The sequence below is a fragment of the Pollicipes pollicipes genome, unplaced genomic scaffold (assembly GCF_011947565.3).
Source record: "Pollicipes pollicipes isolate AB1234 unplaced genomic scaffold, Ppol_2.1 Scaffold_7262;HRSCAF=8765_pilon_pilon_pilon, whole genome shotgun sequence".
NCBI classification, from domain to species: domain Eukaryota; kingdom Metazoa; phylum Arthropoda; class Thecostraca; order Pollicipedomorpha; family Pollicipedidae; genus Pollicipes; species Pollicipes pollicipes.
The window spans coordinates 7,245,125-7,257,122 of NW_023597055.1; the positions used below are offsets into that span (position 1 = coordinate 7,245,125).

The window sequence follows — 11,998 nt, forward strand, 5'->3', positions numbered from 1 at the left end:
CTGTTTTTAACACAGCAGCAGTTGTGAGTTACTGATTCTTGCACAATTCCTATTGTCACTTGTTATGCATTTGACCAACTCAGCCTAACTTAGAGTAGTCCATATGATGCACATCATCTCAACTCACCTGTCTGTTGACAGCAGCACTTGTGATAAAAACATGATATTTAAAGCTAGTTTTCGGCCGGTTTCAACTTGCATTTTTATTCAGTTCATTTGTGCATGCTTGTTGACATCAGACAAAGTTGACAACACACGAATCAAAACACTTTAAATCACTTTGAACAACTTATTCTGATTGTCATGGTTAGCCTATATCAAGGGCAATGATGGGTATGCTCCACAAAACAATCTCTCTTCTCCAAAAATAACATCACTTTTAGATGACCATGCCATTATTGCTGCTTGCCCATTCAGCTGCAGCAAATGCATCCATTTGGGCTTGTTTACCCATATTTGATGACAAAGTTTGAGATGTTGGCTTCATCTTTTAAATGGAGTGGTCTCACTATGTGTTACATAGCAATATTTAACTCTGGTTAACAATCATATGTTGACAGCAGGTAAGGTAAGCAATTACTTAGTCCACAGGAGACTTACCGGCTTCTTCCTGCTCCCCCAAAAGCAAAAATCAGTACCTTTTGCATGGTCTGCTGGCAGACAGGGTCATCCGAGTCACCCCCTAAATATAATTATCAATCATGCCCACCAACTTTCGAGATTAAAGTGCGAAACAAGTGAGAGTCGCGCATGACAGACATCTTCACAACACAGAATTTCGCCATCAAACACTTCTGTATTAGCTGCTTCAGGTCCGTCCCAAGGCTCCATATGACAGCATATTCTAATGGTGTCATACAGAGGCACAGGCAAGGCTATTTTCAGCCTTGCCAGGTAGCCTGGTTCTGTGCTACGGCCTTGGGCCTGGTAAGCCAGACACTCGAAAAGCTTGGATTTATCCTTATTGAGCACCGCCATGAACCAAAAAAAAAAGTTAACCAAGGGTTTAAGGGGCACAAATGGCGGTAAAAATAAGTTCCGTGCTTCAAATTGGCTCCTTCATCCCTGTGAATTGTTCACGCTTGGGTGCATATCAAACATGTTTGGGCGGCTGGCGAATTTATCCAATTTATGTATGAAATACGTACAAATTGCAGTTGGAGCATCTTGCAGAGGAATTGGTCAGCATTTTAAACAGCAGATGGTACCTCTAAAGGCAATCGAAAAGGAAGGAAGAATGAAGGTATGTGATTTTATTTCTGGTATTTCTGGAATCACACTGGTATGATATCAAGAAAAACAAAAGTAGCTAAATACATATAAAGACTGGTACTTTTCTTGCAAAATTTTGTAATCAGCTGATTTGACTGAAAATCTGTTAACAGAAGTGCTCAAATGGTGATATTCATCATGTAAGCATAATTTAAAAGACATTTCCTGAACTTTTCACTCATGCATTTTGGGAGTGATGCATTTAGTGGTCGAGTTTTCTTCGGGAAAAAAGAAGTACGTGGAGTAAAATTATCTACCAGGCCTTACTGGTGTTTGCACCAGGCTCTGCTTCCGTGGTGTGGCGGTGAGACCAAAACAATAGGGGATGCGTGAAAACCTTGCATTTGGCGCACAGCTGCAGATTGTGATACATTTTGTAAACAAACCAAACTTAATGCGTGCAAGCGGCTGGGGTCGCTGGGGTAATTGGGCTTGGAGGTACCTGGCGCTCTTGCTCTGTGCACACATAGACATGATTCAGATGTAGGCGAGGCAGTACACAGCCATAGGTGTTCCAGGAGTGAAAAATTCACATAAAATATGGGGGAAAGGAGTGAAAAATTCCTCCTCATAGGGTGCTGCTTTAACCCAAAGTCGGCAATTCTAGGACACTGCGCATGTCTCAGCGGCAGGCCCCGTGCTGTCTTGTTTCCTACAGATCGGGTTGTGACTACACTTGTGACTAGTCGTGCCGCATCACCTGTGGCAGGTTCGCGCAGCTTGCCTCGCTGCTGCTGATCCTGACGCACCATCTTCACCAGGTTCGTGTGCGCGGTGGTCTATTACGGGCTGGGCCTGAACCCCACACGACTGGGCAGCAGCGTCTACGTCAACTTCATCCTAGTGCAGATCATCGAGGTACCGGCCGCCTTCTGCTGCATCCTGCTACTGGACCCGTGGGGGCGCAAGCTGATACTCAGCCTGTCATTCGTGCTCGGCGGCCTCGGCAGCATCGGGAGTGGAGTGGTGTCTGGCCTCGAAGGTGGGCGAGAGCGGCAGCAGGGCAGCGACCAGAGAGAGCGTGCGGCAAGGACGCGCGCATGACTTTGATGTGCGGGTCCCCAATTCCCGCAAGGATATACTCGTTTGCCGGTGACATTGTCCTTATGTGGGCGGGTAAAATATAAGATCTTCACTGAAATAAGTCTGACTAAAGGTGCTGTGGCAGTATTACAACGACCCACGCGTAATGGAACCTGCTCACAGGAATTGGACCTGTTCTGTCACACAGCAAAGAGCCTTCAAAAATCGGCCTTTTCCAAACGCCCGATTGCATGTGAGACCAGCATACAAAAAGATGCCATCCCGTTCAAAAGGGTTCTGAATTATAGAACACCTTTGGGTTCCCGTTCTGGGACAATAAGCACGTGACGCGGAATATTGAATGCACCAAAGCCGCCCGCATCTTCTGCCTGTTGAGACGCGCAAGAAGGTAACGCAAAAACCAGTGCCCTCAAACCGCCGAGTTCTCCTACTACCCACTTCAGGCATGCAGACGCTCACGGTGGCCCTGGCGATGGTCGGCAAATTCGGCGCGTCGGCGACGTTCGCCATCGTGTTCGTGTACGGCGCGGAGCTGTTCCCGACGGATCTTCACAGCAGCGGCATCGGCATCTCGTCGGCTGCCGGCCGAATCGGCTCCATCCTGGCGTCGGTCATTGCCAGTCTGGTACGTTACGCATGTACGGCCGGACGGGCACCAACGTCATCATGCGGTAAATGACGAAAATAGCCACTCTTTCATTGCGTGGTTATTACATCTTATTACTTACTATAGCATTATTCATATTTTTTCTGTTTTCATCAGGCATTTCGTTATTAATAATATGCTTTGTTTTCTCATATCATAGTTCGTTTTTTCCATAAATGAGTTGCATTTTTGATAGTATATTTTAATTGTCTGTTACAGGTTCGATTTGTTGTAACGCATTTTTCATGTCATATTTTTCAGGTTCATAACATATATTCCTTCATGACATAGCTAAATGCTGCGTCTGTTACAGCGTGCTGTTCCGTTTCAAAGTCTTTCAATGATAGTGACATGATGAAATAGCATTTCTCACAACCCCTTACTTGTAGCTATGCCAACGTGCACACGCTGCAACCCACCCTTGTTTTGACTCGAACTGAAAATGAAACCAAGGTCATCCCAAGCCTTGGTCACACGAATTTGATTTCAAATCCTTGGTTTTTGACGTCAGAGTGGATCCAGCTCTTGCCTCTCGACCGATTTGAATCAGCATTTCTACTCGGATCGATCCTCACTCATAATTTCCATACGCATTCAAGCAGTGACAGTTTTTGGGAGAAATTGTATGGCGTGGCGGTGCATACTCCGGAAGCTACGTTCGAACATATTGGCAGGCTGACATTAACTTTTGCGCCGCCGACAATTACGGAAACCTTAAAGTGTACAACTGTTACAAAAGTGGGACGCATTTTGGTAGTCAGATATTAACACAATGTCCTCTGAATTAGTAATGCCAGACAAAACTTCGTGCGAGTTCAAACCCCCGTACATAAATGCCACCGCTAGGAGGCGGTAAAAGATACCAGAATCATGACATTCACGCCATCCCCAAACTCAGTTAGTCAATGGTCTCGATCCGTTTTAAAGCCCAGCACCGCCGTTTTCTCTGCGGTTCAGGAGCCATGCAATAGCTGTGTCACGTCTGCGGAGACGAGGATGCCTTCGAGCTGCGTCACGGACCGACTTTTGTTGCTGAATGTTGATCCAATGCTTACGTCAAGCTGGATTCCAGCTGATTCCTTGGGCCGACTTAAATGAGATGCTTTACATTTGAAGAAATTGGAGCAAATCACTCTCACGGAAAAATTATAACCGGAAAGCACGCTCACGAACGCCTGATATGAACGCCTCGATGACGATATGTTTTGGCCTCGATCGCCGTATGCCTTGTGGAATGGCCGGATTTCAATGACGCTATCATGACGTCATGAATGCCTTCGAAATAATCTCCCGAAATACCTTTCCCCATTTTCGCGGGCGTGTAGCTCAGAGGCCAGAAGGGCTTTAGTCTTAAGAAAAAAAGACAGCGAACAGCACCGAAAGGTCTTGAATATGGCTATTTCAGTTGAAAACTCCATATAAATGTGGAACACCCCACTTAGCAGTCCTGGACCGTGACCTGAATGACCTGCCCTTCATCGGTGATATCGTCCAAGAGTCAAAAGCATGTCAAATAGGAAGCTGATGTCTTTATATCGACAGGAAACTTCCCTGTCCAGCATCATTGATTTCATGCATCGCTCGGCTGCCTGCCTTTCATGCGATGCTTGTTTACCTTCCCAATTTCGCCGCACCGGGACCATCGCCACAGCACCGTGACTGCTGTTTCAGGCACAAGGTTCAAAAAGCCAGGTCCTACCCATGTCGATTTTCGGCGTGTTGTGCTTGATCGGGGCAGCTGTTACTCTCTACCTGCCCGAAACTTTCGGACAGAAATTGCCGGACACCATCGAGGAATCAGAGAACTTCGGAAGGTGAGTGCGAGCAGAATCACGGATACCACGCACACCACCCGTGACATCTGGCGCCAATGTTTATAACTAATGCTTCAGCTCTGTTGCCAACCGCCCACATGCCTCCTGCCTTGTACACGCGGCGTTTTCTGCGTGGAACTCAGATTACCGCTCGTTGATGAATAATGCGGCCCGGCCAGCATCCGGTAGTTGCCGCTGACGGGTCGCGTATTTCGTGACATCAGGCGGCCATCATTGTTGCAGGGACCAGACGCTCTGCCATATTCCGTGGTTGGTCCGCCGAAAACGTCGGAAGTTGGATGCCTGAGCGTGACAGCCAAAGACGGCCGATTAGCCTCTCAACGGGACACCTGCCACCATTCTTGACAACGAATCAGCCTCCGGAAAAACTGCTGACGTCATTTTCACCGGGCCCACTGATTGGCCCTTACGGCGGGACAGCGGATTGGCGCGGTTGCGGCGCATGGCCTGCCACTTTTGTAATATGTCGCTTTGTGTCGTCGCGTGAGGTCATATTGTTGATGATGTGGTATGGCTGTCCTAGCTAGTATGTAAGGTTTTAGTTACTGCGAAAATGCAACGGGCTTTTAACAATAAAAGGGCATGTGCAAACGCTTGTCTTGATAACGCAAGTGATATTTTAATCGAAAAAGTGGTGGCTTGAGGCGGCATTGACTGAAAGACACAAATGTAACATGGTGCCTTCCTCGCCCTCTTATCGTTTACGTAAAAATGGGCAGATGGCGTTCAGCTGTTTCTTTTCTCCATGCATGCACAAACAACATTTGGTCGGGTGCCGAGAGCTTTATTGAAGTGTTACATCATTTACAGACATAACGTCGGGAGTTCTACGAACATGCAGTACATCCAGTGGCCGTCGCAGAACCGTACTTGTAACACATTTCCGAGATAATACCCACATTTAATGACAGCCTTGAGCAATTATGCGAGGCAACAATCAAAACTTCAGGCGCATGAAATCGGTCTTAACTTTTCGTAGTGAAATAAGCCTATACGAGGACGCTATCCATGATGTGGGATTCATGTGTAAAGTATTCAAAATCAACCAGGAGACTCACTCGTCCCACTTCCAACAGTGGTCCAAAGTCGGAAACGCGGTGTGCGAAGTAACCTGAGCAATGTCAACGGAAAGCAAGATTGCCGCAGTAAAGGCAGGCATTGTCACGGCTCAATTACACAGAGCCATCAGCAGCGCAGAGGAGAAAGCTTAGAATGACTAATTACCACTGAGTTTGACTCGAAAAACTTACACTAGCCAGAATCGGCCCGCAGGACATATTAGCATGATCCCGCCGTGTGCCGGACAACAACGCAGGCAGTGTGTCTTTCCTTCGCAGATTAGGCCGAGGAAGCTTCCCATCCGACCAATCACGGGGCAGGAGGAAACTGACTGAACCTATGCTGGCAACCACGTGACACACCTGCCCCGACGTTCACAACCTGAACCTGCACGCGGAAAACACCGAGCCGGCCCGAGACGGCCCGTCAACTCCGCCCCGCCAACCAGAACAAAATCACGCTCTTTCACCAACCTTAGACGCACACCCGCCTAGCCGCCCGTCTCGGCCCAGCTAACACCAGCGCCAACGCCAGCCCGGCCGGCTCCGACCTGGCCCGACGCCGGCCGTCACCACCCGCGCCTAGGCGTAGATGACGCGCATGGTGTTGGTGAAGCCGGCGCCCGACTGCCAGCCGGTGATGATGACCACCGGGTCGCCCTTCTTGATGAAGTGCTGGTCCTTGCCGAAGTTGATGGCGTACTGCACGCGCAGCTCCACGTCCTGGAGCCAGTCGTCTACGCGCTCGGCCGTGTGCACCAGCGGGAAGATGCCGCGATACAGATGACACTGACGCGCCACCTGCGGGAACCGCGTCACCGCCACAATCGGGCATGCCGGCCGGTACCTGGCGAGAAAGGCAGCGTCAGAGGGCACGGCCGGTACCTGACGGAGGGGCAGTGTCTGAGGGCACGGCCGGTACCTGACGGAGGGGCGGTGTCTGAGGGCACGGCCGGTACCTGACGGAGGGACCATGTCAGAGGGCACGGCCGGTACCTGACGGAGAGGCGGCGTCAGAGGGCACGGCCGGTACCTGACGGAGCGGCGGCGTCAGAGGGCACGGCCGGTACCTGACGGAGAGGCGGTGTCTGAGGGCACGGCCGGTACCTGACGGAGAGGCGGTGTCTGAGGGCACGGCCGGTACCTGACGGAGAGGCGGTGTCTGAGGGCACGGCCGGTACCTGACGGAGAGGCGGTGTCTGAGGGCACGGCCGGTACCTGACGGAGAGGCGGCGTCAGAGGGCACGGCCGGTACCTGACGGAGAGGCGGTGTCTGAGGGCACGGCCGGTACCTGACGGAGGGACCATGTCAGAGGGCACGGCCGGTACCTGACGGAGAGGCGGCGTCAGAGGGCACGGCCGGTACCTGACAGAGAGGCGGTGTCTGAGGGCACGGCCGGGGGACGGCGGTCGGTACCTGACGGAGGGGTGGTATCAGAGGGCGCGGTCAGGGGACGACAGTCGCCCCCGGGGAGAGCGCAAAGACATCGGCCACGAGGGGCGGCCCTCGGGGAGCACATAACTGACAGGAGAGGCGACAGATAACAGGGAGAGCGGCCGACGGTCCGGGGAACACCTGTCAGAAGAGGGGCCGCTGTCAGGAGAGGTAGCTGCAGTCACGAAATGGGGCGGCTGTCACTAGACGGACCTCAGACTTTCAGGCGAGAGGCGATTATCATATCTTTAAAACCAGCGCGACGCACGTCACCACGGCTCTGTCATGGAGCGGCCAGGGACTGCATTGGGCACATTAGCGTTCACGGACCGTGGCGCAACTGGGATTCAAACCCGCATTAGCGTTGACGGACAGTGGCACAATTGGGATTCAACACAAAAACGCACTCATGTATGTAACGTTTGCCAGTAATATTAGCGATGCCATTGGCATGTCGGAGCAGGACATAGTTCACAATATAATGCCCAATTATTTATGGAAACAGACAACCATTACGCAGAATTTTCCTGCAGCATAAATCAAATCTCGATGTCTTGGTCTTTTCCTGAGCGCTGTGGGCCCAGCGCCTCCAGCCGCTGGGCCAAATATGACACCTGGAGCTTTCCAGACATGAATTTATGTAACAAGCACATCAATGCAACTCTGAGGGGGGAGGGGCAGGTAGAATTCAACTTCATGGACTAGATTAGACCAGAGCCTGAAACTTGTCTCGAGAACCCTGGGTGCCCAGTTATATCCCTTATGAGACGAGTCGGCCTCAGTCAACGTCGACGGCGGTGAGCAAGAAAGACGCGGTGCTTTGAGACGAGCTGGGGTAAGACGCCACTTCTCACTTCTCACTCACTTCGAGACGAGATGAGCCGACTTGCCGGTGGTGGTGAGCACGACGATGGCAGCGGCCTGCATCTTGAGCGAGGCGCCGACGGCCGCCAGCGACACGGAGTGCGTGTGGTCGGCCTGACCCACTAGGCTCGACTGGTCCATGTAGAAGCTGGTGTGCCACACGACCGACTCCGCCTCGCGGCAAATGCGGCCCATCATGGAGACGCACTGCAGCGGGAAGTCGCCCTTGGCCGTCTCGCCCGAGAGCATGACGCAGTCGCTGCCGTCCAGCACGGCGTTGGCCACGTCAGAGACCTCGGCGCGCGTGGGGCGCGGCTTCTTCACCATCGACTCCAGCATCTGCGTGGCGCAGATGACCGGCTTGCCGGCGATGTTGCAGCGCGTGATGAGCGCCTTCTGCGCGACGAACACCTTCTCGGCGGGGATCTCGATGCCCATGTCGCCGCGCGCGACCATCACGCCGTCGGACGCCGCGATGATCTCGTTCATGTTGGTGATGCCTTGGTGGTTCTCGATCTTGGAGATGATCTTGATGTCGCGGCCCTTCTCGCCGAGCACGGCGCGGATCTCGTGCACGCCAGCCGCGTCGCGGATGAATGAGGCAAACACCATGTCGACGCCTTGCTCGACGCCCAGCATCAGGTCGCCGCGGTCCTTCTCCGACACGGCCGGCAGGTCAACCGGCGTGCCCGGCAGGTTGACGCCCTTCTTCGAGCCCAGCATGCCGCCGTTCTCGATCTCGCAGACGATGAAGTCGGCGCCGATCTCCTTGGCCAGCAGCGAAATGAGGCCGTCGTCCACGTAGATCTTGCAGCCGGGCTTCAGCACCTTCGTGATGTTGACGTAGTCGACGAACAGCGCGTCCTTGCTGCACTTCTCGGCGAACGCCTTGTCAGTGGTCAGCTTGATTGTCTTGCCAGCGACCAGTTCCACCTCGGCCGACGCGCCGCCCTCCAGCAGCCCGGTCCTGATCTCCGGGCCCTTCGTGTCGAGCGCGATCCCGATCGGCACCGGGCGGCCCGCCTTCTGGCTGAGAACCTCGCACGCGCGCCGCACGTTCCCCATCGTCTCGGCGTGGTACTCGTGCGTGCCGTGCGAGAAGTTCATGCGCGCGATGTTCATGCCGGCCTCCATCAGCTGGACCAGCTTCTCGACCGAGCGCGTGACGGGTCCGATGGTGCACACGATGCCCGTCTGTCGGATGGTGCTCGGCGCCGAGTCGATGTCCAGCGCGGCCGTGTGCTCGAGCATCGTGTGCGCGCGCTCGGTCTGCATCGTCGATTTCTGGGACATGGCTGCTGGATGGCTCAGGCTGGATGTGATGCTGGTCTGGAACAGGCAGACCATGATGTAGATTTGATAAACCTTGGTCATCATGGGATGCAAGGTACTGGCATGTGGTTATGTTCTGACCAAAGGCACACCAAGAATTTGGGCCAAAAGTGTGAAAATGGAAAGTGGAAAGAGGAACCAGAGTCAGTCAGGAGCTGTGGAAACTTGTGTGCTCCCATGTTAGTACTATGCTTTTAATTTCCCAGATCATGCATGGGAATGTTTAGATCCTACTCAAAAGTTAACCCTGTTCACAGCAACAATATTATGTGCTCAGTATCCGGACTTGTGGCCAAGCCCTATCCATAGTGTGGTATTTCCTTCAGCTTTTTCTCCCATGGACTCTGCAGCCATCAGCTGTTGAAGACAGACAAACTGTGAGTGAGTGACTACACACATTACACTGTAGTATCACCAGCACAGTGTGGAACAGTAGCTGCCAGGTATTGAGCTGGCTTTGCGACAGTGTGTGTGTGTGTGTGTCATTGAGGCTTTAAGACACACTCAGCTGCTGAGGCTCTATGGCATCACCTGCCTATCACCCTGGCAGGAAGGGCAGGCACTGCCTTTGTGACTGTGTCCCTTTTCAACCAACAACAGCTTTTTGGCTTTCGTGCTGAGCTGCAGTTGGCGGAGCTAACTGTTGGTTAGCATGCCATTATCAGCTAGCTGTCAATCTTGACTGCAGTGAGGCCAGCTACCTACTATGAGTCAATGACAGGAAATCTGACTTGGACCCTACAAATATATGATCTACAATCCTTTATCAATTTCACTGAATGAGGCTAGGTCTTCGTACTACTGCTTTCCTAGCAATTTCAGTCACGCAAATAGCACCTAAGTGTTTCTGACACATTGCTGCATGTGATCTTATATATAGGGCTTTTCCCATTTTTTATAAGTGAGCACAACATACATCATCACAGCCCTTCTATGGAGCACCAGTGACTGCATTGGCTACATCAGTGCTCAACTGCTCAGGAGTCATAGAACAACAAGGATGAGGCAGGGCCCTAAGGTGGGGGCCTGAGGTGCTAACCACTTTGCTGTTATGCCTTCCCTAACTTGTTTCCCTTGTGCTTAGGTGAAGGAGACCCAGCCCTTATCTATCTGTCTAAAGAGTAACAAATCTACAAATCTAATCTAACAAATATATCTATATCTATCTATATTAAATATCTAATAATCAAATAAAACCTATCTAAATCTAAATAAAATTTGAGGAGTACTAACAAATGCTGTCTATTAGGCTAACATTTATACTTCCATGGGCAAAGGTAACAGGCTGCTGCCATCAGTTACACCACCTGCTAGGGAACCTGGTTGTGATCACTGTAACCCACACCTCAAATAAATCCACAACATAAGGGTGCTGCCACTCCTCATGGCTCTATTTATTCTGATAGCATCCCTTGTACAGTATTGATGCAATGCTTAAAATAGGCAGAGATGCTATGGCACAATATCTTTATCTGAAGATTTCTAGTAATTTGTGGCCGGCAAATAAGTTTACCCTTAAGAAAGCAAGTATCTGGTCTTGGATGGTCAACTGGCAACTGCCTACAACTTAATGTGTATTAAAACCATCAAAGCCTCCTGGAAAAATTACAAAAATGGTCAGCAATCAAGCTGAAATATGTATTGGTCTGGGCACTGTGCTGGGTTTACAAAGGGTGGTATCAAAAGTCACCACTTTAAAACATCTGACACAAGTACAAAGCAAACAAGCAGCAATGCATTAGTGATTTGTACAAAATATTCAAATAAAGAAACACCAATTAAAAACAGAAATAAACACAACTGAAATATGACAAACCTCAGTTGCCATCACACAAAAATGATTCCCATCATAGGGACCATAGGCTGGGACTCACAGCTTTGACACCACAAACAAATTACAGTCCCAAATGTTTAAATCAAGTGCACAGTCCCACTCAATAGTAGTGGGATGAATGCACGCAGTTACAAAAGTCCATCTGTAATCATCAAGGCCCTCTGGCACATCATGCATCGTTATCTTCGGAAGTGTAGCTTATGAGAAGATAAATACAAACCCCTTTCTTTACCACCTTCAACCAGCAGGAATCTCCCTGTCCTAATCGGCGCCGGCAATTGCCTTGCGACCTTACCTCGGTGCTGATACGTGGATCCTCCGCCAAAACGCGCCGGGTGCCTCCGTCCACATCTACGGGCACGCGCCCCTCACGTGAGACCCGCCAGGGTCAGCGGTGAGAACGGTTTAAAGAGGTTTCTACCGCTACAGCTTCTACCGAATAGTCAGCTGAGCTATTGAAATAGTGTCAGTAGCTCTGCCATCTATTGCGTCACTATTGACGCCCACCGTAATATCTGCCTTTTCAATGTGCCCGATTACCGTCAGCTAGTGACCTTCAGAGGACACCTTGGGCCAGAGGTTTGTCCTGTGGTTTGTCCGCGAATTGTACGATACAGCTAAATCATGCGCACTCCTTTCGCATCGGTAAAGCTTTCTTTTCAGTTGTCGGGATTGGGC

General features: G+C 51.0%; 1 protein-coding gene across 1 annotated transcript; it reads right to left on the bottom strand.

Moving 5' to 3' along the window:
• Positions 1-5,565: 5,565 nt before the first annotated feature.
• Positions 5,566-11,720, bottom strand: LOC119113672 (pyruvate kinase). The gene is made up of 3 exons (XM_037237955.1): positions 11,616-11,720; positions 8,156-9,483; positions 5,566-6,702 (listed from the first exon to the last, which is right to left on the bottom strand). Exons 2-3 carry the CDS (start codon positions 9,445-9,447, stop codon positions 6,438-6,440), a joined length of 1,557 nt encoding a protein of 518 aa, XP_037093850.1. The 5' UTR covers positions 9,448-9,483; positions 11,616-11,720; the 3' UTR covers positions 5,566-6,437.
• Positions 11,721-11,998: the final 278 nt, after the last annotated feature.

What these genes read in the sequence shown, in the direction of transcription:
- LOC119113672 (XM_037237955.1), bottom strand. Translation starts at nt 9,447, where the DNA reads ATGTCCCAGAAATCGACGATGCAGACCGAGCGCGCGCACACGATGCTC. An exon ending in TCGGCTCATCTCGTCTCGAA is followed by an intron (nt 6,703 to 8,155) that starts GTGAGTGAGAAG and finishes CTTTCTCGCCAG; the next exon opens with GTACCGGCCGGCATGCCCGA.